Consider the following 27346-nt stretch of genomic DNA (forward strand, 5'->3'; position numbering starts at 1 on the left):
TTACTTAATAAGTTCTCTTTATGCCTTTAAGTGTTAAAGACTCTATAGCATCAATTTTCTTTTTACTGCAATTTTGTGTTATATGGTGGTGATAGGAAAAACTGTACTCTAAGATAGCTGACCAAACCAGCAAGGGAATTCCAGTACCTGTCTCAGAGCCCTTCCCAGTTCTTCTGTCCTATCCTGTTTCCCCAGTGCACAAAAAGTACCAAGTATGTGGAATTAGAAGGGTATAAATTCCCCTCCCTGCTTGTGCTCAGGGCTCAGACCTTTGGAGAACAACCTCCTCTGAGCCCACCAGTGTTAAATAAACCTCTGATACTCAAAGTCTCTGAGTGCTGCTTGGTTCTTCCACCAGGATCCAGTCCAGGTTCTATAACATTTGGTTCCCTGGCCTGGAAACCCAGCCGTGATAGCCCATTGTTGCCACCCTTTTGGGGCAATGGGGGGGGCAATGAGGGAACGAGGGATCATAAAGGAGAAGGTGTACCCTTCCTAATTTTTGGCAGTCTTCCACCCGGTCTCCTCAGACCGGCCCACCCCACTATTCCTCCCGGACTCAAAGGAGACTTGGCAGGTGAGGACCCAGTCCCAACATTGGATTTCAGTAAGGCTTGGGGCCCCAGGACCCAATCAGGTCCACCCCTGATCACCTCCCAGAGACCTCTTCGAGATCTCACAGGTAGGGTCTCCGGGTGGGGGGATGTCCTTCAGGTCAGGAAATCCCCATAAGAGGGGACAGGAAGGAATTTCTGAAAGAAATCCCACAGTTCAGGGCCTCCGGGGGGGGGGGGGGGGAGAGGAATTGTAATAACTTTGGTATCAATGGGTGAGTGACTGTGCAGTTTGACCTGGCTTGTCAAGTGGACTGATTCTGTGGCTCCATGGGTGGGCAGCCTTAAGGTCCCCAGAAGCCTACAGAGTCTGAGTGACCCTAACCTGTTTCCATGGTGACCTCATAGGGTCTAAGGCAAGGCCCCTTTGGGGTGCCAGTCTGGGGTTGATATGTACTCACTAAGGCTAAGAGGCATCCAGGTGTTCTCTGGGATGGCAGACAGGTGGGCATCTGACTGGTATTTCCTTTGGAGGGACACCCACCCTTCATTTGTCTTTATGCCAGTGACACAGGGAGGGAACACACAGGGTGGCCAAGAGAGCCACCCCATTCATCATGGTTGGAAGCTTTACAAAACCTAGGGTCTTAGACTGTACACTCAAAATTTTAAGAAGTGATTCTCAGGAGACTATGGGATCAAAACATCTGGAAAATTAGGATCATTATGTGAATTGGAATGGGCCACCTTTGGAGCTGACTGGCCTTCTGAGGGGCCCTAAGACCTATGCACTGTCCAGGTCATTTACAAAATTATGGTCAGGACTCCCAGTCACCCTGACCAATTCCCATATATTGATTCTTGGCTTCAGATAGCCCAAACTATACCCCCATAGGTCCGATTCTGTGCTAATAGGAAGGACCAAAGTAGGACATTTGTAACCCAAGTAAAAAAGCCCAAAGGCTATAAAGAAGTAAAGCCTATCAGGGAGGCCCTGCCTGGGGGGCACCAGAGGCAGCAATGCAGATGAGCTCTGGACAATGGACCCACCAGAAAGTGTGGGGACCATAGTCCTCTGACCCAGGGCCTAAAGCTGAGCTGCAGGAAGACAGTGCTCCTGCTCCCTGTAAGTGGTGTGTGTGGGGAGATACCCAATTTTGCAGCTCTGACAGCCCACAGAGAAGTTGATCCAGACAAACAAGATGTAAAATAAAAGGAACTCTCATATTTACCTTCAAGAGAAAGTGGGGGAGTTGCCTGGGTAGTTCATTTGGTTAAGCATCTGCCTTCTGCTCAGGTCATGATCCCAGGTGTCCTTCAGGGGTATATGGGTCCTATGGGGGTATATGGGGACTTTAAGGAATATTTCCAATCAGCTGCCAAAACTCCTTTGTTTCAGGGAAATTCCCTATCTTCTCTGGCCCAATATGGATTGTCTATCCCCCCATTTGTTGGCGGGAAAACATGGTGTCTGCTCCTCTGGAGCTGATGATCTGAATGGGGAACCCTTTCTCTGCCCTCTAGCACCACTTTGTCTCTTCTGCCTCCCCAACCCCCTTTTCCCATTTCTCCACCACCTTGGGTGCGGCCTACATCACTGGCTTCTAAACCATCCTCAGTGCCTCAGGCACTATGGCTCCTCCTTTCACTGTCAAGGAGCAAGAAGAGCACCCCCAGGACTGAACACCACCCACTCCAGATTTCCCCATGTGTCTCAAGTGAAAACTGACCATGAAAAAGATCCTGGTGGAACATATTTCAGCATTTAAACTAAGTTTGTTGGTTTAGTTCAGACAGACGTGTCTTTTAAATTATCAGTAGTAAACGTGGGGCGCCTGGGTGGCTCAGTGGGTTAAAGCCTCTGCCTTCGGCTCAGCTTGTGATCCCAGGGTCCTGGGATCGAGCCCCACATCGGGCTCTCTGCTCAGCAGGGAGCCTGCTTCCCTTCCTCTCTGTCTGCCTCTCTGCCTACTTGTGATCTCTGTCAAATAAATAAATAAAATATTTTTTAAAAAAGAAAAAAAATCAGTAGTAAACGTGAAACTTTTATTCTATCAAGGTTTACTGAAGGTCAAATAACTTCATGTTACCTCTGTTGGGTTGTTAATAAAAAGATGACTAAAATGGTTAATTGTCTTATGAAAGTTTTCAAAGTCTTTGGTAACCTAAAACTAAAATTTTGGTTGGATGACAAATGGAATTAAATTTGTTGAACATCTAGGTCTTTTCCAAATGGGATAAAGTGCTAAAGCATTGATTGCTGGACATAGGTTTGTGCTTTTGACTTACTACAACAAACTAAGGATATTTAAATCTGTTGGTAAACATGTTTTGTGTTTAACTGATTCACATATTTGTCATTTAAGAATTCTGGTGTAACAGTTCACAAATGGTTACTCCTTAGTCTTCGCTGGAGATTAAGGTTTCTAAAGAGCGCAAAATTCTGCTAACTATAACTAAGACTGACGGAAATAAGGGAAACAACTCTATATGTGGAAAAGCAGGAGATATGTAAGAAAGATAAGGAATGGGAATACATTTTGTTGAAGGTAAGAGAAGGTAATTTTGTCCTAAATGAGGTGGTTGTTTGGAAAGAAATGGCTTGGGACAAAACTTGAATGCAAAGGAAAATTGCAGAAGGTTTGTGACAGGAAATCTTTGGAAATGAATTTTATGTGTGGTCAGGATGGACTAAGATTGAAATGAATTTTAAAAAGACACTGGGGGGCGCCTGGGTGGCTCAGTGGGTTAAAGCCTCTGCCTTCAGCTCTGGTCATGATCTCAGGGTCCTTGGATGGAGCTCCACATCAGGTGCTCTGCTCAGCAGGGACCCTGCTTCCCTCTCTCTCTGCCTGCCTCTCTGCCTACTTGTGATTTCTCTGTGTCAAATAAATAAAGCCTTAAAAAAAAAGACACTGATATGGAAAGTTGGTTTTCTCTCTGTTGAAAAAGACAAAGTGTTCTCAATTGTTGGTCTCCTCTTGATAAGAAAATGCAAATAGTTGTTTTCCCTCTGCTTGCTTAGTAAACCAGTTTCTATGTCTTGAGTTTATCAGGTCTTTAAATCCCTAATGCTATGTAGGCATGTGCTTTAAAACTTTCTAAGGTTTTAACAAACTTCCCCAAGATTTAAATCATGAACAAAGTCTTGTTGACTGACTAGCTGTGCTTGTTTGGTATATAATATTCTGGTTCTAGCTGTTGAAGTGTTATGTAACACAGAATAACTGAGTTTCCTTGTCAATCGTATCATAGTGAACTCTCCTATCAGATCATTAACCATGCCTATTCTGAGTTTGTCATTTATAATTGTTTTAATTATCTTGTAAAGTGAGTTATACCTCCAAAGGATTCATATAAAGGACCTTTAGGACAGATACAGGTATTCAGTATATTAAAAATCCTAAAACTGAAATGAGTAAGAAGTTTCAGAACTAGGAAGCTGCATTCAGACTGAACAAGAATCAGTAACATGGGACTGAATGAACTAAAAAGATGATTATAGTTTTGTGATCATTCATTGAAAAACATTGCTGGTTCCTTAACGTTCACTCTTCCTGATTAACTAAACATAAGATTTCTATGACCTACAGAAACATGATAAAATAATCATTTGTAAACAAATTAAAGCACTCAACTTTTCTATCTGAACCCTCTGAAACTCAAAGGGTCTCAGTAAGTATACCTTCTTCCATGACAATCCTAGTCATTTGCATAAGTAAGAATCTGTTCTCCTTGTAACAGGACACCACTGGGAACATTGGTTATTTTACCAAGGTTTTGACTGGAATGTCATATTTGAGAAAGACATGCATAGATTCAGATATGACCGGACAGCTTTAAGGAGCTAAGGTTGACTTTATGAAACCTGGAGCCATAAATCCCCTTGGAACTGTTGGCCTGATACCTTGCTTACAGAGGTCCCAGGAACCTGACCAAGTGAGTAAAGAATGTCACTTCCTGACAGGTATAGGAACCTCAGGATATTTTAGGGACCTCATGAAGATTAATCTGCCCAAATCTTAAAAGTATTGCAGGCATGTCTGATGACAAGTACTTGGCTTCTGGCCTGGAGAGGCTGCTAAAAGTTCAACCTAGAGACTACTTATAAAGTTCCAGCAAAGCGGATTCTAAAAGATCTATATGATCACTCACTGTTCTTGCTGAGCTTAAGTAAATGATTAGACCAGGTTGTTTCTCAAGTAAATTAGTCCTGATTTGGGTATCTCTGGAAATGAGGGTTATTTTAGAAAAAAAAAAAAACATGTTTAAATAATACCCACCTTTGTGGATGTTAAATTCTAGATTTGATTGTCTTTAAATGTCTATTGCTTACCTAAGCTAGACAAATTGAGGTAAACTTAAGAGAAATTACCACAGCAATTCATACATAGACAATCTTCTTGCTTATTATTCTGTGGGGATAATAATAGGATCCCATGGCACATGATTAAATAACTGGAAAATGGGACTGATTACCCAACAGTTGTGTAACTTATCACCTTGACCAGTTCTGTGTGGCTGGGATAATGAAATCATTCTCTAAAAGCCAGAGCATACCCCACTCCATAGGGTTAACTATGGACTTGTGGAGATAATGGATAATATCGCTTTCTTTATGATTGGTTGGGTAATGCACTTGGGGATAACCTTATCTCCTGAGACAAGTTTTCTCCCACCTGCCAGTGATCCTTTGTAATTAGAATGTTAATACCTCAGACAAAGCTTAATGGTATTTTTCAGTTATATTTATCCAAGAAGCCACTTCTATTGAGGTATAATTGTAAACAAAGGCTTTCTAAGCATGCAACAGTGCTCCTGGTAAAGGAGCCTCAATACTTGCTATGGGACAGCCCCTGACTGTAATGACTTCACATCAGGTCCAGAGCGTCCTAGAAACCAAAGGCCCCCAATGGATAATGGAGGTCAACTTATTAAATACCAGGCTATACTGATAGATAGGGCTGAAATAATACCTAAAACCTGTTAGACTTTAAATCCAACTACCCTTATGCCTGGACCTGAATGTCATACTTCTATAGAGCATAACTGTTGGAGGTCATTGATATTGTTTATTCTAGTCAACTGTATTTAAAAGATTGCTACAGCTATAATTCACCTCAAAGGCTCTATGGCAGGCCACCCCCCATAGTAAGTAGGCTTAGAGGAGACTTTGAACAGATTGGAAACTTAGAAGTGTCCCAACACCTCCAAGCCCTGGGAAAAACTCAAAAGGCGCATCTCCTGAGAAGCTTTAGAAAGGACCCCATCAAATCATGGTTGACAGGCCCCCACACCATTGTTCTAACCACCCTTACTAACCACTCTGGGTCTTAGGTGTCACTGAATAGGTCCGCTGCTCTGGAGTGAAGAAGTCTCTCACTGGTTGGATGAATCACATCATTGGAAAGCCCAACCAGATCCTGAGGACCTGCTTCAGCTCCATCTTTGATGAGACCCCACTGACTGATGGACATCTGTTCACCGTGGTCCCTGGCTTTTGTCCGCATGACACCGGCACCCTCACCTCAGGAACTGGACTTTACATTGCTCCCCCTTCTGACTGGACTTTCTCCCAGAAATTTGTTATTGTTATTGCTTTTTGGGCAGCCTTAGGAACCTTAAGATGGATTGCTAAGTTCATAGAAAACACTGTTACCAGGCAAGCCACTGCCCAAATACTAGCCTTGCAGAGCCATCGTAATATATGATAATGATGCCCTCTAAACTAGGTGTCTAAAGGGGCATCAGAGGGGGAAATGATAGGGGAAAAACTGTACTCTAAGATGGCTGACCAAACCAGCAAGGGAATTCCAGTCCCTGTCTCAAAGCCCTTCTGGGTTCTTCTTTCCTACCCTGTTTCCAGCGCGCCAAAAGTACTAAGTATGAGGAACTAGAAGCATATAAATTCCCCTCCCTGCTTATGCTCAGGGCTCAGACCTTTGTAGAACAACCTCCTCTGAGCCCACCAGTGTTAAATAAACCTCCGATCCTCCAAAGTCTCCGAGTGCCACTTGGTTCTTCTGTGAGGATCCAGTCCAGGTTCCATAACAGTGGTATATTCTGGTATGTTGCCATGAAATGGATTTATATTTAAATCATCTTACATTTCCAAAAATCTCATCTTTAAGTTAATTCTGTACTGTATTTTTATTTATAACAGAATGTTGAATAGCATCAACTGAATTCGGTTTGATTCAAAAAGATTCAGAAAGAATTCACTTAAGCTGCTGTGAAGTATGTAAACCTGGTGATTCACAGACCTGTACCCCTGGGGATAAAAATATATTTTATGTTTATAAAAAATAATTAAAAAATAAATTTAAAAAATTCACTTAAGCCATGAGAGAAAATTATTTTGTAGATGTGTCATATCTTAAGTTCCAAATCCAAATTATACCTCAATATCAGATCCAAAGTTTGGGTTTAGAAGGTTGTGGAATCTAAAATGTAGCTTCTGGGACCTCCTGGATGGCTCCGGTGGAAGAGCCTGTGACTCTTGATCTCCGATCATTTCTCTCTGGGGTTTCAAGCCCCTCACTGGTTGTAGAGATAACTAATAATAATAATAACAATAACAATAACAATAACAATGACATAAATAAACAAATTTTAAAATCGAAATAAAATAAAATGTAGCTTCTGTTAGCAAATAATAGGGTGTAGAAGAGGAAAACTTTTCCTGCACCCCTCAAGAGTCTTTTGGCTGATGTAAGAATTAAATTAACATGAGAGATAACAGGAGAGAATCAAATTTAATTACATTACATATGTATGGGGAATCCACATAAACATGAGAGTTTCCAAAGATAGGTAAGATAAGCTATAGTCATTATGAGCTAAAGAAGGAAGAAAGGGTCTGACACTCAAAGGGAAGGAAAGCAATTCATAGGAAGATGAAAAAGAGTAATTTTTTGGCAAACAAATGTTTTCTGGACTACACAGCAACAATGGGACATAGAGAGGAATTTTAACAAATATATTTTGCTTAATTCTTGCCCACCACCCTTAGTTCTTATTATAATGTAGTTATCTATGGTGATAGCCCTCTTCCTGGTGAAGGTCCTTTATCAATATTCCTCTAAGCAGTTAGTGGGAAAGTCAGTTTCTTCCTAAATCTTTTCAGTCTTGATTGTTTTCAGCTTAAAATATCTGCAAGCTGAAGTGACACATTTTAGGGCAACTGGTTCTGAGTACCTACAAGAGTGTGTGATATAATGAATACTAAGACCTTCATATTGGCAATTCCAAATCTCTCTCCTGTGAATGATCCAAGGCAGAAGACTAAACAAATATAATTAGGTTTTGCAGCATAAAGTCATTATTTGTTTAAATGTTGTAATCCTCTTACTAAATATAATCTGAAATTTAATTTGGTTACAAGCAGTAAATATTGAAAAGGAGGCTGAGCTTTCATTAAATCTATCTGGTGTGTGCTCCCCCCTTTGATTATTTTTATATTTGCATAATTAAAACTTTCTTTCCCTTGCTGTTTTCTTAAGTCCAATGAAATCATGAAGAAATTTTCTGGAAAATACACAGTGGAGAGGGCAAGAGATCAATTTTTTTTTTAAATCTCAGGGAACCCAAACAATGGTGCAATATTATGCACAATAAACACATAGGAATGTAATGTAAACATATAGGAATGGTCTTCTTTCAACTGGATGCCCAGAGACCCTTGGGAAAGTTTTTCAGGGACCTTCACAACAGAGCTAAAAGGATCCAAATATAATGATAAAGGTGACTTTATTCTCCAGTATAAAAATAAAATCTGATGAATTTAGCAAAAGCAGGAACTACTGCTTTCATTTACTGCTAATATAATAGAAAGGGGTCATCATGAGGCGATTTTAAAGTGAATTGCAAGCCACCATCAGCACTGAGTAGAGAAAAGACATTGATTCCTTCTCTGGAGCAGTTGTAAAATTTCCCAGTAGATATTACAGAGTTCTGGGAACAAACAATCCAGCAACTGGACACTCCATATATAACGTTAGCTGGAGCTCCCTAGAGAGTGCTTGAGTCTCACCACATGCCTTCAGCCCAAAATAATTAAAAATGCATAAAAATAAAACTGGGTGCATCACATTACCTGATTTCAAGCTTTACTACAAAGCTATGATCACCAAGACACCATGGTACTGGCATAAAAACAGACACATAGACCAGTGGAACAGAGTAGAGAGCCCAGATATGGACCCTCAAGTCTATGGTCAAATAATCTTCGACAAAACAGGAAAAAATATACAGTGGAAACAAGACAGTCTCTTCAATAAATAGTGCTGGGAAAACTGGGCAGCTATATGTAGAAGAATGAAACTCGACCATTCTCTTACACCATACACAAAGATAAACTCAAAATGGATAAAAGACCTCAGTGTGAGACAGGAATCCATCAGAATCCTAGAGGAGAACATAGGAAGTAATCTCTTTGATATCAGCCACAACAACTTCTTTCAAGATATGTCTCCAAAGGCAAAGGAAACAAAAGTGAAAATAAACTTTTGGGATTTCATCAAGATCAAAAGCTTCTGCACAGCAAAGGAAACAGTCAAGAAAACAAAGAGGCAACCCACGGAATGGGAGAAGATATTTGCAAATGACAGTACAGACAAAAGATTGATATCCAGGATCTATAAAGAACTCCTCAAATTCAACACACACAAAACAGATAATCATATCAAAAAATGGGCAGAAGATATGAACAGACACTTCTCCAATGAAGACATCCAAATGGCTATCAGACACATGAAAAAATGTTCATCATCACTAGCCATCAGGGAGATTCAAATTAAAACCACGTTGAGGTATCACCTTACACCAGTTAGAATGGCCAAAATTAGCAAGACAGGAAACAACATGTGTTGGAGGGGATGTGGAGAAAGGGGAACCCTCTTACACTGTTGGTGGGAATGCAAGTTGGTGCAGCCTCTTTGGAGAACAGTGTGGAGATTCCTCAAGAAATTAAAAATAGAACTTCCCTATGACCCTGCAATTGCACTACTGGGTATTTACCCCAAAGATACAGATGGAGTGAAAAGAAGGGCCATCTGTACACCAATGTTTATAGCAGCAATGGCCATGGTTGCCAAACTGTGGAAAGAACCAAGATGCCCTTCAACGGACGAATGGATAAGGAAGATGTGGTCCATATACACTATGGAGTATTATGCCTCCATCAGAAAAGATGAATACCCAACTTTTGTAGCAACATGGACGGGACTGGAAGAGATTATGCTGAGTGAAATAAGTCAAGCAGAGAGAGCCACTTATCATATGGTTTCACTTATTTGTGGAGCATAACAAATAGCATGGAGGACATGGGGAGTTAGGAGAAGGGAGTTGGGGGAAATTGGAAGGGGAGGTGAACAATGAGAGACTATGGACTCTGAAAAACAATCTGAAGGGTTAGAAGAGGAGGGGGGGATTGGGGGAACCAGGTGGTGGGTATTAGAGAGGGCACGGATTGCAAGGAGCACTGAGTGTGGTACAAAAACAATGAATACTGTTACGCTGAAAATAAATTAAAAAATAATTTAAAAAAGCATAAAACAAAAACAAACAAACTAAATAAATAAATAAATAAATAAATAAATAAAAATGCGTAAAACAGAGTAAAACAAAACAAATTTACCCAAAGGTGTATAAAAATAAAGTAGCTACATGGAGTAAGAACAAAGGGACTATCCGATTTTGAAGCCAGGCCTTAGTAACAATTTATGTGGTCAAAGGCCAATGGTGGGGGAAAATAAAAAGTCTGTGATAATTATTTGAGTTAATTCCACTGGGAAAACAGTTTCTTCTTAATTTGTAAGACAATGACACAAGTGTTTTAGCCCCAAATAGTCTGGATATTATTTTAGATCTCTGATATAATATTCTTTGTTATTTAAAAATACTCTTGTTTGGTAAAATGATGTTAAGTCAAAAAATAAAATGAAATAGAAAGATTCAAGAATGAAAATTGAAATCCCCCTTAAAGTCTCTTTGTAGTAGTTCTTAGGAATAGATGTAATTTGAGAATTTTTTTTTCCTTTTCAAATCCTTTTTATCCTTTGAAGTAGAACTGCAGTTTTCTCCCTCCTGAGAAATCCTCTGTGATTAAAGTGGTTAACTTCCACCCATCTTTGCTTTTGATTATTTTTAAGGAAAATAATGTAAACATTCTACAATTACATATTTATTTGAGATGACTTAATTTTATTTCCCCAAATGAATATAAGTCCCTCAAGCCAAAACACATTTTATCTCCTATGTAGTGGCTTACATAATATTTGATAGTACAGGAGACATCCCATAAGTCAATAATTGTTGTTTTGTCTTATACTACTCATTTCCATCTTAAGGATTTATAAAAGGATGCAAAAATTAAAAATCTGAATTTTTTAAAAAATATTTTATTTATTTTATTTATTTGACAGAGAGAGTAGACACAAGTAGACAGAGAGGCAGGCAGAGAGAGAGGGGGAAGCAGGCTCCCTGCTGAGCAGAGAGCCCATTGCAGGGTTCCATCCCAAGACCCTGAGATCATGACCTGAGCAGAAGGCAGAGGCTTAACCCACTGAGCCACTGACGTGCCCCCAAAATCTGAATATTTTAACAAGCTTCAAAATTTCCTTGAGATTTGGGAGCAATTTTACAATTTACATTAAATGATGTACATTTAAAACTATGTTTGGTTAAATAAAACATAAATTTTAAAACTTTTTGATCTGGGGCTGTAACTGAACCTAATAAGAGTTCACTCACCTGATGCACAGTAAACAAATAAAAACTGACATTGAGCTTCTGCAGTGAAGAAAGACAGGCTATTTATTTGTGTGGTGCCACCCAGGAGGATGAGGGTTGGGGGATGGGCAAGGGTTAGTGTTCAAAAGTTCCACACTCTCTGTAGCTTGCAAGTGAGGGTTTTAATGGCAAAATTTGGGACAGGGATCTCCTCTCCTGAGTAGGTGGATGCCACTGATTGGAAGCCCATGAAGCCATACTAGCAGGTGTTCTGGTGATGCTTCATCTGGTTCCCTGGAGTTCTTTTCCATCTCAAGAGACTTGGAATCTGAAAAAAAAATCTTTATTCTTTATGTTACAGATTTCATTATGTACATCTGATGATGCTATCTTTAGAGGGGTGCTGATTAATTACTTGTAAGCTGGTGGTGTTGCATTCTGAAGGGTCCTAAGATTCCCTAACTGGTCCAGTATTACTCTAGTATTTATACTTTCATCTGGACTGACAAGATGGATGCTAGCTTCAGAACCACTTTACACTCTTAAAAAAATAAATAAATGAATAAAAATAAGTAATCTCTGATGTGAGAAAGACATTAGGGTTCAAAGCCAACGACCAAGAAACAATTCTTAAGATGTCTTTGTTGCAAAAATGTGTTTATTAAAGCACAGGAACAAGATCTGTGAGCAGAAAGAGCTGCAGTGGGGTCTTGAGGAGTGGCCTATTATATACTTTCAAGTTGAGAGGTGGTTAGGGATTGCATAAGTTTCTAAGGAATTTTGGAAACAAGGTTCCCAGGACCTTGAGGGGGCTAGCTATTCTTGATAAAATGTCATTTATTTCCATTTAATAAAACCTTAATCACAAGACCCTTCAGATGTATATTTGGGGGTCATATGCTTGGGGGATGATTGCCAACGCTATCTTGGGGAGTAGAGATAAAGGAAGTTTCCAAAGGAATTTGTATATGTTAACATTGACTTACAGCATCCTGGGGGTTGGGCTAAGGTTGCCTTTTGCCCTTAGCAAAGTAGTAACATCTAGGCAGTTGAGTCCCTAGAGGAATATCACTCTGCCTGTTTTAAGGACTTGTCAATGGGCTGGCTGTAGATAGTAAGGAAATTTCATAATTTTTCTTCTGCCTTTGTTTCCCACATCAATCTCTACACTCAGTGTGGGGCTTGAACCCACAACCCTGAGATTAACTGTCTCAGGTTCTACTGACTGACCCAGCCAGGTCCTCCATGGGCCATTTTATACTCTTAAAAATTATTCAGAACTCCACAATGAATTTTTGTTTAGGTAGGTTATATCTATCAATATTTATCATATCAGAAATTAAAACAAGAAAACAATTAAAACACAGGGATATACAAGCACATATATGTTAATCATCAAACCAATGACATGTCATGTAGCCTCTGGAAAACACCTCTACTTACTCTTAAGAAAGTGAGAGTGAAAAGAGCAAATAATGTCTTCATATAAGAATGAAAATATTTTGACCTTGTGGACTCCCTAAAAGGATCTTGACAACCCTAGTTTTCCCTAGACCACACTTTCAGAATTGCTGCTCTGAATAACTAAACTCAACACAACTGTTCAAAAGTAATCATATTTGGAGGTTTATGGAACAATAAGAACTGAAGCATTAGTTATGGTCCAAAAAAGTTTTATTTTAGTGTTCTCATATCTGTATCTGTGTGTTCTATATGTTAGAGAATAAAAGTGACCACTAGAAGGCTGGGTCCATCCCCAGAAGACTAGACTTCAAGGCCATAAGACCATCTAGTCAGTATTTCTCTGTTGTGATCTTCAGTAAATTTCCACTGCAGATAACTGGATCCCACTACAACCAATTAAATAAGAATCTTGGAGGTGGAGCCCAGGAATCTTTTATTTTAATAAGATCTCCAAGAGAGTGTGTTTCTCAGTAAAATTTGGGAACCACAGACATAAATACATGTATAGGTTACATAAAATAGTGCAATAGTTTGTACCACCACTTGCTCTGGTTTGCCCATATGCAGAATGACCCAGTGCCTCTATAAGGGTTCATCATTTTGTTCAGATATTACTAGGGGGCTGTTGAGACTTTGATATTTGAGTAAGATTACTGTTACCTGCTAATAATCTTCCAAGAGGTACTTTCCCATTGTCAGGCCCACAGTCTGATCTTTTCTTCCCCTTAATAAACACATATATCAATTCACTACTCTAAAAATGAAAAGTGGAAGATCTGAAACATTTCGAAAATAAAGGCAAATAAATGACCTCACAGCACTTGTAATTATCCAGGACTTCTGAACAAACATAACAACATAAGCACACAGTGTAATTCAGTCAAGAATTAAGAATGGTCTCTGTGGGGACACCTGGGTGGCTCAGATGGTTAAGTGACTGCCTTCAGCTCAGGTCATGATCTCCAGGTCCTGGGATTGAGCCCCATGTCAGGCTCCCAGTTCAGTGGGTAGTCTGCTTCTCCCTCTCCCTCTGCCTCTTCCCCTGCTGGTGCTCTCTCTCTCTCTCTCCATCTCTGTCAAATGATTAAATAAAATCTTTAAAAAAATAATAGGGGCACCTGCGTGGCTCAGTGGGTTAAAGCCTCTGCCTTCAGCTCAGGTCATGATCCCAGGGTCCTGGGATCGAGCCCCATGTCGGGCTCTCTGCTCCGCAACAAGCCTGCTTCCTTTCCTTGCTCTCTGCCTGCCTCTCTGCCTACTTGTGATCTCTGTCTGTCAAATAAATAATAAATAAAATATTAAAAAATAATAATAATAAAAAGAATGGTCTCTCGGGATGGGTTTTATTATTTTAATTTTGAGTTTCATGAGCAAATTTTCTTGAACACTGTATTACTGTCAGTCTATAAAAATGTTAACACTTCCTTCAGCAACCTATTGATTTGACTATTTGAGTGGTGTGGGAGGGGCAACTGGAATGGGAAAAACTATTTTTTTCTCTAAACGTAGCAAACCCTTCAGAAAACCAATCAACTCTTCACCATCAGGGAGCCAAAGCAACCTTCTTTTTTTTTTTTTTTTTCAGGCTTTTCATTCTAATCATCACAGGAGCTTTCAGTGAAACACAAGATTTCCTGCTGTAAAACACAAGATTCCAAAACCCAATTAAATACTTAGTCAAATATGAAAATGCAGACTCATTATCCTAACACAGCTACTGCATTAAATACAACAATGTATAAGATTTATGAAGCACCAGTTAAAAAGTTTCAAGTATTTACAACATGGGGTTTTTTAAATAGTGTAGCTAATCCTCCCCACCTTAATGATTCAGTAAATGAAAAATGGCCTTAGGTGTAGGTGGAATAGGTGACTACCCACACAATGCTATTTACAGTATGCCCTAAAGTCCTCTTGCCTCAGAAATATCATTCACAGTTACATTAGCCTAATATATGTAAAGTGTTTACAGATTGCAAAGCAGTTTCACATAATTATCATATTTAAATTTCTCAACTGCCCTGAAATAGCTTAAGAGAGGTATCATCATCCCCATTTTCCATATAAGAAAACTGAGACTAAAATGTACAAGGCAAGGGATTACATTTTAGTTACCTAGTATTTAACAGTTACTTCTCACACAGGATTTAATAAAATTCTATCTTTAATCTCACTTTACAAATGAGAAGAGTGAGCGTCAGAGAATTTAAGAATCCTGCCCAAGGTCACAAAACTGGGAAGTTGTAAAGCTGAGACTTTAAACCATGTCAGTGTTCCTCTGATTCAAGAAGCAAAGTTCTCAACAACTTGGCACATATGATTCATTTTAATAAAGTTTGATAAAATGTTTTCAACCTGAATTTACAGTGTCTTAATTACAAGTGAGAAGAAACCCCTCTAAAGTAGTTTTTGTTTTTCAAACCAAGAGCTCAAAAAATTAAGTATGCCTTCATCTCCTTTGCTCACCAATTAATTCTAGCATGGGTAATATACACATATGTATATGTCATCATTATAGATTTATGGTCTAATGAGCTATGGTAAACTAACATTTTTCATTAAGTTTCCTTGTTTTAAATATTCGTCCATGTTTGTATCTTAATTTACAATATATACCAATGTGAACATAAAATACAGTACTTTTATTTTTAAATTAATACATCTCTCTAATTCAGAAAGATATTCTCCAGAGTTATCATTAATAGCTCACTTGGACAACTCAACCCTACTCCCTATTTCACCTAACACACTCAGAGTTAACTCTAAGTTCTTCCAATTGCTCCAATACTAGAAGGTGGGTGACCTAACCACAATTATAGGCTCAGCTTCATCTTCGTGCCATGGAAAAAAAATATGAGGAATCTTATATCTGCAGCTCAAGAGTTCAACATTAATTTAAGTTTAATATTAGCAAAATTGGGCACATATTAAAATTAGTTTGTTAATAATAGTCACTCAGTGCTGTGTTATGGCTAATTTATTTTTTCTGTCATCAACCCAGTTGCTCCATACAGGGTTTTTAGCTTTACCATCTTGCCATAGTACCACCAAATGCCTAATCATCACCTGCTGCATCCCTGCATAGGCTGCCATTTTGGGATGTGTTGCCCCTTGAATAATTTCTTTATTGCAGAACTACCTTAGGATGAATCAGTAAGTCCATGAATTAAATAAACTAAACTCAGATCTGGTACACATGTTTTGATCTGAGCCACCTATGTGATTCACCTAGAGTTACAATTAGGAAGCTATGCTGTTAAATGGAAGAAATGTGGGCTTTGATGTCAGATTGGCTATATCTGAATATTGTCTGCCATTTACTAGCTGTGGGGTCTCAGAAAACAAAAAAACAAACAAAAAAAACTTAACTTCTCCAACTCTCTTTATTATCATCCCTAGAATAGGTATAATAATAACAACTGCCTTAAAAGTTTTCTGTAAATATTAAATGAGACAATATATATTAGATGACTGGTACAGTGTAAGTGGTAAAAAACAAAACAAAACAAAACAAAACAATTTGGTTTCCTTTTCCTCCCCCTCCTCCCCATCTGGCTTGTCGTACTGCTAATTAATTTCCAGTTCTCACTCTCAGGAGATCAAGAAAAAATAGAGTGACAGATGTTCAAGGAAGTGATAGCTTCTGATTTATTTTGTAAGGACCTATTTAGAAACTGTCCCTGCTCCCCTTCCCCCAGGGAATTTACTTGGAGACAAGTCCCGGAAACCAGCTTCAAGTAACAAAGCCCAGATACAAAGGTGGGTCAGGCCAGGTGGAGACATCTGATCATGTGGGGGGATGCATACTCTCTCCCTGGTTACTAAGGAGTATGGGCCCCGCCCTTTGGGCGCCAATCCCAATCAAGATGTAATAGGCTGGTTCAAATGTCTACTAGGGTAAATTGTAACTCAATTGGTCACTTAGCATCACTGTGGAGTTTCCTGTGTGTGTTACAATCTCATTGGCCACCTGTGCATGGCCAGGCCCTACCACATGGCCTTTGCCCTTAAAAGCTAGTCTGTGAAACAGAGAAGGGTCGCCCTCTCTTGCAATAGGTGCGTCCCCGAACATTCGGTTAGATTCTTGATGCTTGGCACAAAATAAAGCTTTGCTTGACCTTCGTTTTGTTATCAGTCTCGCTCCTTTAATCATGGACCCATTATTGGGGCATAACAATACAAAGAAATAACCTGTTTTGGAGTAACTGCCATAAATACCTGATTTGAAACTTTTTTTTTTTTTAATCTGGAGCAAAGAACTTGAGAAAAGCAATGACAATATGTTGAACTTCATACAAATAGGTCCAACAGTGAGGCATATATTGTTAGTTGTTTTTGCAAGTGCTGGTGGTGAAGTAACCACACTCTCACTTGTTTATCCTCATCACTTACCACACAGGGTTTGCAGAACAGCTGGTAGCAAAGAGGATAGGAGTACTGCCTATAGTTTTGCAACTGAATAATGCTGTCTGACACATTTGGGGATATAATCATGCTTTTTAAATTTGCTTAATTAAATAGCAACAGACCCTTGAAAATATCTGGTCTATCTTTGAGAAGTACTTTTCAATATCCTAAACTTGCAGAACTTTCCACAAGAATAGTTACATCGCATTTTGAAAGTGAGTTAAGGGATGGAATCTTTTGGCAACAGTCCCCCAGAGATCAGCATAACAATCTCCTCATTGCTTCCTGATTAGCCTAATGGAAACAGAGAAAGCCATTCTTAGGTTTTTATTCCTTGAATTCTTTTTCTAAGTAAAAGAGAAAGGATGTATTTTAAATGAAACTTTGCTTATACACATACACATCTGCAAAATTTCTTTGAAAAAACCCAACAGCGTGATTTGGCAGTATAACCACGGTCAATCGTAATTATTGTACAAAAGTAAATATATCCTTCTACCATCCTTACTTAGCATTTCAACAGTCTTCAAAACCTTTTGAGAGGTATGTCATATATAGAGCTGTGTCATGAAACAAGAGGCCATGGGTAATGAAAAGCATTTATATCTTAGCTGATTTCAAAGCTAAGCTACTTTTTGGCAAATTCTCAATTTCCATTACCCATGTTTCCCTCTCCAAAACAGTCACTCAAAGAAACAAACAAAAAAGGCATACATTTTAGTACTTCATTTTCAGAACTCAATGGATAATTGAAGTAGCTCAACTCTCTTTTTTTTTTTTTCAAAAGGTAGGTTTTGAGATGATTCCAGTTTTTCCTTTAGAAAATGTGAGTGCCTTTGAATATTACCTGATTGGTACCACTTGACTATTATCTTGCTGATCTTGCTGTCTCTAGACAGTCCAAGTGGTTCTTTATATTTCCATTTCTGGCAAATATGAGCCCTGGATGGGATTAGAAATATGAACTAAAAAATTCCAAAAATTGGGGTGCCTGGGTGGCTCAATGGGTTAAAGCCTCTGCCTTCGGCTCAGGTCATGATCCCAGGGCCCTGGGATGAAGCCCTGCATCTGGCTCCCTGCTCAGCAAGGAGCCTGTTTCCCTTCCTCTCTCTTCGCCTGCCTCTGCCTACTTGTGATCTCTGTCTGTCAAGTAAATAAGTAAAAGTCTTATAAAAAATAAAACTAAATTTAAAATTCCAAAAATTTTCCTTCATTCCTGCTTCCATATCTATTTTTTTTAAGATTTTATTTATTTATTTGACAGAGAGAGATCACAAGTAGACAGAGAGGCAGGCAGAGAGAGAGACAGACAGAGGGAAGCAGGCTCCCTGCTGAGCAGAGAGCCCGAAGCGGGACTCGATCCCAGGACCCTGAGATCACGACCTGAGCCGAAGGCAGCGGCTTAACCCACTGAGCCACCCAGGCGCCCTCATATCTATTTTTTTTAGTTAACCATCATTACTTTAATTCTTCAAAAATGATTAATCTTGAAACAAAATTTTATACAGAGAAAGTTAGATTTTGATGTTTTTTAAATTTTTTAATACTATATATTTTTTTATTTCTTTTCCGCGTAACAGTATTCATTGTTTTTTGCACCACACCCAGTGCCTATTCTTGACACAGAATACAATTTCCCTTTTTGCGATATACAGCACATTGATCCTCCCATGTGAAATATTTCACAGCTACTTTAACTTAAAATTATAGTTCCTTCTTCTGAATTTTAATTGTGGTATTAGTTTACAACATGTAGTGAGTTGTCTGTATTCATTTTTATACAATTCTTTGATTCTTTTATAGATGTTATTTTGTTTCCCTAGAAAGTCTGAATATTCCTTGAAGTCTCCATTAATTGCATATTTAACTTTTTGATATAAGGCACACTGAACCAAATCGTCAATGCAGTAGACATTCAATAAACATTCATTGCACAAAAGCTAACAAGTTGCAAGGCAAATCTGAGCTAGTATCTATAAATTTATAATATCTATTATGGTTTTGGAAAATTCTCCGGTGCCGTTGGCTTTGTCACTGTGCCCAGCTATTTGATGTCCATATTATACTTCACTTTTATGTAATCCAATTAATATATTTTTACTAAACAGATATTTCTAGGTAAACCAGTCCATGATTGCAATAGTTTGATAGGCATAAAAGGGTTTCCTGGGGCTTCCTTGCCATTATTCAGGGAAAAAAAAGCATAAAATATGTAAATATGACTTACCACCTATTAGGCATTAGCACAATTTCCCTCTGACATAGTGTTAAGAAAGGTCTAATGCTCCACTACAGTTATATTGCTAATAACAATTTTTCTTATGTAAAAGAACAAGGAAATAATAAACTGAAGAAAAATATAAAGAAAGCTGGAGAATCAAGAAATTTCTTAATAGTGAACCATGCTAGGCAAGTGAACAGATTCTTTTGGGAGAAATGTTGGAAACATGACACTTTCATCTTTCAAGGAGATTAAAAAAACAACAAACAAAACAAAACAAAACAAAAAACCCTCAATGCTGTACATACTTGGACAAGGCACCCTGGCAGGAAGATCGGGATTTACAGACCCAAAAGGTTATTTCTATCATGAATTGTGTTGCTTCACAGCACTGACAATTTCTTTGCATTAGTATTTTATACTTATCCACTACACACATACATACACACACACTTACACACACATTCCATATATAACTTGAAACACATTGTATTTGAGTCTGTTATCTTTCTTTAAGAAAAAATATGTAACCTTTGAAATATAACAGCATATTCTGATATTGGGAATATAGAAGTATTTTAAAGTCTTCAAGATATTGTCTGAAAAGTGCAAATCTCAGGTAAATTTAAGGAAGTGAGCCAAGTTTATGGCTTTATCCTAGAGCAAGATTAATAATCTTATATGAGGGGATGGGCATTGTAATTTCAGAGCAATCAATCTGTATATCAATGGCAGAAAATAAAATCTGGGGAAGCATACTAGTTTAAAGTGGAGGAAGAGAATGAAATTTAGGCTCAAAGAACAGAAAGTGCTTTCTGCAAAGAAGTTACAAGGTGAAATCTGAACTAATATTCATAAATTTATGATATCTGTTATGCCTTCCATTCCCCTTCCCCTTTGTAGACAAGTTCACAGAGTTCTATTACAGGAAAAATGTATATTTACAGAGCTCTATTACAGGAAATGTATATATATAACACACTCACAGAAGCACACATGAGCACCAACATACAAAACCAGTAAACTAGAAGGTAGAAAAAAAAAAAACACAACAACTGAGAGACTAAAAAATAAAGCCAATATGATTTTTAGGGTAATTTTTTTATGATGCTATTTTTTTCCTCAACTTCAAAAAAGAGACTCAGATTGAAAACCAATTTAACCCTATAAACTTCTGTTCTCCATCATGTATGCATCTTCAAAACTGAAATTTTAAGTTACAAGACTAGGCATGGTAAAGTGCTCGATGTTTGTATTTTCAAACACAAGGAAGAGACATGGTAACTATCTTTCCTAACTAAAACTTCAGAAATAACTTTTAATAAAGTACCAGGCCTCCATGATTCTTCTAAAATCTTTAAATGATTTTTCTTTCCATCTGCCCTGCAACAGGGTTAACTTTGCGAAAGTCTTTACCATCCATCTACTTCTATGCAAAAAGGAGTCTTACATTTAGCTTCAAAGGAGTGTCACAGATTTATCCCCTCCCCCTCCTCACTCCTTTCCTCCCTCCCTTCCCTAGCAACTGTTAACCTCAGAAAGAGAACTCCAAATCTAGAAAGAGTTGGTCTCTGGCTTCATTCAAGTTGCCAAGCAGCTCTAAGGCAGAAGTGCAAGTCCTCTCTCCAGACTGAATTGGCCTAGTCAGCATTCTGCTGGTTTTCTCCATCACCTCACAAAGGTTTTCCTGATCAACTTTCTGCATAGCTTGTATTGAAAATGTGTAAGTACAAAACTGTATAGTACTGTTTAATTTTGAAGGCAAAAGGCATTTTTAATTGTTTTTCTGTGTAACTGGGACAGGGACAAGTGGGCTGGAGAGCATGCAGGAGGGGATCACAGACAAAAACCTTGCAGGATACAAAATCTGGTACTAAAAATACCGCATTTAAGGGCAGCAATTTTATTTATTTATTTACTTATTTATTTATTTGACAGAGAGAGAAATCACAAGTAGTCAGAGAGGCAGGCAGAGAGAGAGGGAGAAGCAGGCTCCCTGCTGAGCAGAGAGCCCGGTGCCAGACTTGATCCCAGGACCCTGGGATCATGACCTGAGCCGAAGACAGAGGCTTAACCCACTGAACCACCCAGGCACCCCAAGGGCAGCAATTCTTAAATGTAATTTTGAAACAAAATTGCAAATCCTTAGTCCAAATAGTTGGTGTTAAACTTGAGGAAATTCGTTCTCCAGGGTGTGGTACGGGTTGAATGAAAGAAAATTTTAACAAAATTCTGTTGCAAATGGTGAATGATGCTTCAGAGAGACAAACACACTAGAGCATTTGTTAACACAGATAACCTTTCTTTGACTTCAGTGGAGAAAGAAGAAGGAAAAAAAAAAAGTCTTTCCTTACAACACTTTCTAGAACACTCGTGCCAGAATCTGAATGCTGGGCTTTTGTGGAGCATGGGTCCTACAGGGGGACTGGAAAGAGCTGCTGTTTTCTATGGCAAGCCTGCTCATGCATCCCTTAAAGAAACTCTCTGGGTCTTCGCTTCCTTGCTGCATTGAGGAGGTGGGGAAATGAGGAATGGGGTGGAGCCACAAGAAAGCCATAAAGGGAAATTGGGGTATCTGTTTAAAAGAAGCCATCCGGTATGGTGAGCATAGGCTAAAAAAGTGCTCGCTGACTTCACGTGGGAGGAGATAGGCTCTCCCTTTACCTTTATATAGGTATATTCCAGCGAGTTTAATCAATCACGTATTTCCAGATACTCTCAGATCACTGCATTTCATATTTATTTATTTAATTATTTCTAGTTTTGCAAGCCTTGGTGGGCACGCCCCTTCACCTAATGGAGCAATTGCCAATGAGTGTGGGATGCGGGAGTCGCATCCTGACGACATGTCCCTCCAGCGTCCAAGTTCCATGCCAAAAGATGATGAGGAGGCTTGGGGCCACCATCGGGTCCTGCTGAGAGCTCCCATCAATGTGCTGACTGACCTGGCAAGAGAGCAGCTGGAATGCCCCTCCGAGACAGCAGGAGCTTGCATTCCTGTCAACAGTTCCAGAGCTCACAAACACCCCTATGGGCCACCACTTGTTGCTAAGGAAGAGTCCCTAGCAACAACAGAAGTAAATAGCTCTGAGGGGTTGGCAGGCTGGAGGCTTAGAGAACAAGATTCTATTAATGTGTCCCAGGAATTCTCTGGCAGCCCTCTAGCACTGATGATAGTGGGGGCAAGGGTGAGCAGTGGGGACACCCAAAGAGGTGGCAATAATGCCAAGTTATACCTGGTTTTGCCAGGTCAAGGGTTCTTTCCATCCAGGGGTCTGCAAGTTAGAGGGCCCCCACATTCCCCACTGTTCGATCAGGGGTAATGATGGAGCTGCCTCCAGGAAATACAAGAATGGCCAGCAAGGAAAGGCTGGCTCATGTTTCTTTCCCACCAGGAGGCCCCCAGCACCCAGTGGAGAACTGGCCTAAGCCTCTCCCTTTGTCTTCCAGTACTCCCAGTTTACCTTCTCACCCTACTGCTCACTGCTTTATATCTCCTCGACCTCCGAGTTTCAGTCCATTTCTTGCTATGCCTATTGCTTTTGCTCCACCCCCGATATTTGGTCCTACCCTGCCTTCTTATTTGGCCAATTTTCCTTCCTGGGGCATGCCTGCTCCTGCGCTCTCAAACAGAGAGAATAACTGATGACAAAAAAGGGCTGAGGGAAAAGGTGAAAATTACTCATTTATGTTTTAATATTTGAAAACCCCCTACCCTCTTACATTTTGCTTGCCTTATGTGTTTGGAGATTCAATAAAGATTCTGAAGTTTGAAATATTGTGAATTGTTTTTAAAAATGCAACCCCGGGAGCTTAAACTTTGGCTTTTGTTTTCTAACTTTAAGGAAATTAAAGCAGTCATGTGCTAGTACTTTCTAAGTAGCTTAGTTGAATCCCTAGTCTGGCTTGCTCCTATGTGACTGGGGGAGGGTCAATAGTGTTCTTGCAAGGCCAGATCTAGGGTAGGGAATTACTATCTACCTAAGGCTATGGGGGTTGTTCACAATAGGATGGGAAAAATAAAATAAGGTACATAAAGTAGACCAAAGTCCAGATAATAGAGAAAAATGCACAGTGAGTGAGAATAGGATGAGACCAGTGATGGTACTAACCAACACTTAACAGCCAATTAGAGGCAGAACCAGGCTCAAAGGTGAGGAAAGAAAAAGGCAGGAGTGGGATGCCTGGGTCGCTCAGTGGTTAGGCCTCTGACTCTTGATTTGGAATCAGGTCATGATCTCAGGGGTAAGATGGAGCCCCAGATCCATGCTGGGCATGGAACCTGCTTAAGATTCTTGCTCTCTTATTAAAATGTAGAGGAGTGGGCAAAGGAGATAGAGTTGTAGATCATTGCTTCAAACATGATCTAGTCTGCCCCTCAACACTACACTGTTGAGGTATATGAACACAGTATATACACAGCTGGCTTTATAAAAGTCCAGGGACAAGGTGGAAGAGGTCTGATCTCTTCACCTATTGCTTGAATACAGGGCTACTATCTACTCAGAACTTTTAAATGAAAATACTTTACTCACATAGAATTATTTTCTCTGATACTGCTGTGTTTGTACTCTATAATGTGCTGCAATGCCTTATTATACTGATGGGTCTGAGAGATTATCACAATGCCTGGATAGAAGCTTTTTCAAATTCCAGCGAAAGAAGTGCAGCATGCAGAGTGGAAAGATGGTCATTCTGACCACTGCACAACTCATTCACTATATAGTAAAATGCCCTAAAACAAAGCACCATTATGTATGAACAACCACTAAATTAGAAATGTCTTTAGAGAATGATTCTTCAATTAATCATTTTTTCAGGTCCATAGCTGATGGTGTAGGTGATGTAAGCAGTTAAAACCTGAGAAAACCTGTAGATCCAAAAGACATCTAGCCTATAAACAAAGCCTTAATGTGTTTTTAGCACCAATAACAGGTTTGTTGCTACTCTGACAAAGAAGGCACATGGATCCATAAAGTTTATTTTTCTCCATTTATTTAATAATAGACTGTTCTAAATTTATAGGTGACAGTGCAGGGCTTAGAAGGAGCATCTGGATAATGCTTGCTAAAATTCCCTTCGCTCTTTGTATGTCCTAAGGCTGGCACAATTCCATCAATTCACTATGGTGGGTTGAGCAGAAGTATTCAGCAAATCATTTGACAGCTGCTCACTATGAGGTAGCTTAGTCCCAGTGTATCAAACACTTACTGAATTTTCAGCCTTAATGAACAGAGGAGTTGGGCATGCTTATAGTCATCAAAGATATCTTTTGAGCCAGATGTTAAAAGATGTTTTGACAAGAAATCAAGTTGTGTCAACAGTAGTGCTGAATCTCTGGAAAGTTGCCAAAAGGTGTGTAAGTGACAGCAAGACAGGATACATTTTCTTTCTCAAAGGAAGTAGAGTGATAAAGGCTCTGAAAGACTACCCACAATTACAACAATTCATGACAAATTCTCTGTAACAAGGAAGTTACACCAACACAAACTGCTGGTTTTCAGCAATCTGTTCTCTTTTGTAACATCCTGTGTTTGTTATTTTTTGTGTCATTTCTCAGCACTGAATACCTATAGTGAGCAATAAAAAAATAGCTATTAATCAACTGAGGCATTGAAGTTTTATTTATAACTCTGTGATATAGGATGAATATATTTTCTTTAGTTTATGGAGAGCTCTGTGCCTATATAACAAATTTCAGTAAGTGTAAGTATAGAATAAGCCTGGGATCTTGTTGTTAAATGCAAGTAAATTGTAAGTATTTTTGTTTATTCACACCCTCTGTATGGGAATACTGTAACATTTCATTATCATAGGTGCCGGCATCCTCAATGACAGTCAAACATTCATTTTAAACACATGATTTGCCTTAAAAATGCTATTTTTAAATTATTGTAGTATAACATAAGCAAATATTAACCTATAGCACAACATCCTATTCAATTTGGAAAGTGCTCATAATGCAACATATTCATCACTCTTGAACATAAATATTTTCTTTTTCTTTTCTGTGGCTTAAATAGCTCTTTATTGCAAAAGGAAAAGATAAACATCATCAAAGTAGCCCTTTCTTCTGCTAGTAAAGGGAATTGGGTTAAGTATTTCCTATTGTCACAAGAAGATTCATGTCATACTGTTTATTATTTATAGTTCTCATTATATTCTATGTCACAAGATTGTAGCATCAGAATTTTAATGCCCTATATATTCTCTAGAAGGTAATCATAAACTGTACAACTTTGACCTTTTCCATGTCCCAAAATATGATTCATTAGCCTTTTCTATTTTCCATTGTTTACAACTTCTGTGGCTTGCTGGAAGAAGTACACATGGAGCAAATCAAACTGAAGAATACTGAAAAAGTTAAAGTTCAAAGTTATGAAATTTTTTAAGTTTATTGTCTTACATAAGCTAGAATGTCATTAAAAGTACGTCTCATTCTTCTGAGAATTATTATAATAAACACTAACCAGGGCCAAATAATTTATTTTCACGGGAGTACTCAGGTTGAGATCATAGTGCTATCTTTATGTACCATGGAATAAGTGTTTTGTTCTGTTTTTCTTTTCTTTTTTTTTTTTTTTGGTGGTTGCCACTGAATAATTAGGTTGCATATATATAATGGGGAATGATATCCTTACATAACTATTACATTATACTATAACAATAGATTTGGATTATCAAGTGTTATTAAGAGATTTTGATTTTTATAGGGCTTAAATACAGAACTATGTAAAATGACTCTATTTCAAGATGAATGCACCAACCCAGAAATAAAAAAAAATTTAGGCAGATAAAAAAACACTCTGTGATGGGGCACCTGGCTGGCTCAGTCAGTAGAGTATGCAAATCTTGATCTTGGGATTGCAGAGTTTGAGCCCCACACTGCATATAGAGTTTACTTTAAAAAAAGGAAAAAAAAAAAAACGCTATGTAATGTCATAGGTTGATTCCACAGCTATCACAAAACCTTATGTGTCTTCTTTATAATAAGCTAGATTGAATGATAGTCCCACAGAAAGAGCAAGTGATGGGACTAAATGAAGTGAAATAACCCATCTATTTTTCTGTGGTAATATTCATTTTTTCTTATAATAATGGAAATGTATTGAATTTATCAAATTAAATCTAGATCTGAGAAGTCAGAGAAATTATGCTTCATCATGCAAACTTTTCCTTAAGTACTTGAGGTGACATTACTTATTTTATTTTTTTTTTGAAAGTAGGGTAATTCTTTTTTTTTTAAGATTTTATTTATTTATTTATTTGTCAGAGAGAGAGAGGGAGAGAGAGTGAGAGCACAAGCAGGCAGAGGCAGAGAGAGAAGCAGACTCCCTGCTGAGCAAGGAGCCTGATGCGGGCCTCAATCCCAGACTCTGGGATCATGACCCGAGCCATAGGCAGAGGCCCAACCCACTGAGCCACCCAGGCATCCCTACATACTTTTATTTATTTATTTTTTAAAAGATTTTATTTATTTATTTGACAGGCAGAGATCACAAGTAGGCAGAGAGGCAGGCAGAGAGAGAGGGGGAAGCAGGCTCCCCACTAAGCAGAGAGCCCGATGTGGGGCTCGATCCCAGGAACCTGAGATCATGACCTGAGCCAAAGGGAGAGGCTTTAACCCACTGAGCCACCCAGGCACCCCCCTACATACTTTTAAATACATACTTTTTCACCCATCTTTGGGAACTTCTCTGCCACTCAGAAGTGAATTTCTCAGATAAATATCAATTTCTCAGATAAATTATCTGTGGAACTTATTTTCATAAAGTGACTCCACCATTGTTTTTTTTTTAATTTTATTTTTTATAAACATATATTTATTTTTTCCCCAGGGGTACAGGTCTGTGAATCTCCAGGTTTACACACTTCACAGCACTCACCATAGCACATACCCTCCACAAGGTCCATAACCCCACACCCCCATCAACCCCCCTCTCCCCAGCAACCCTCAGTTTGTTTTGTG

General features: G+C 38.8%; 1 protein-coding gene across 1 annotated transcript; it reads left to right on the forward strand.

The window, feature by feature from the left end:
• The first annotated feature begins 5944 nt into the window (after window positions 1-5944).
• Window positions 5945-23023, forward strand: PRR32 (proline rich 32). The gene is given in 4 exon segments (XM_032882371.1): window positions 5945-6254; window positions 21085-21100; window positions 22148-22674; window positions 22677-23023. Coding segments are annotated over 4 exon segments (1200 nt in total).
• The last annotated feature ends 4323 nt before the right edge of the window (window positions 23024-27346 follow it).

This window comes from Lontra canadensis, unplaced genomic scaffold (genome assembly GCF_010015895.1).
Source record: "Lontra canadensis isolate GAN:19392208 unplaced genomic scaffold, GSC_riverotter_1.0 scaffold81, whole genome shotgun sequence".
NCBI lineage: Eukaryota > Metazoa > Chordata > Mammalia > Carnivora > Mustelidae > Lontra > Lontra canadensis.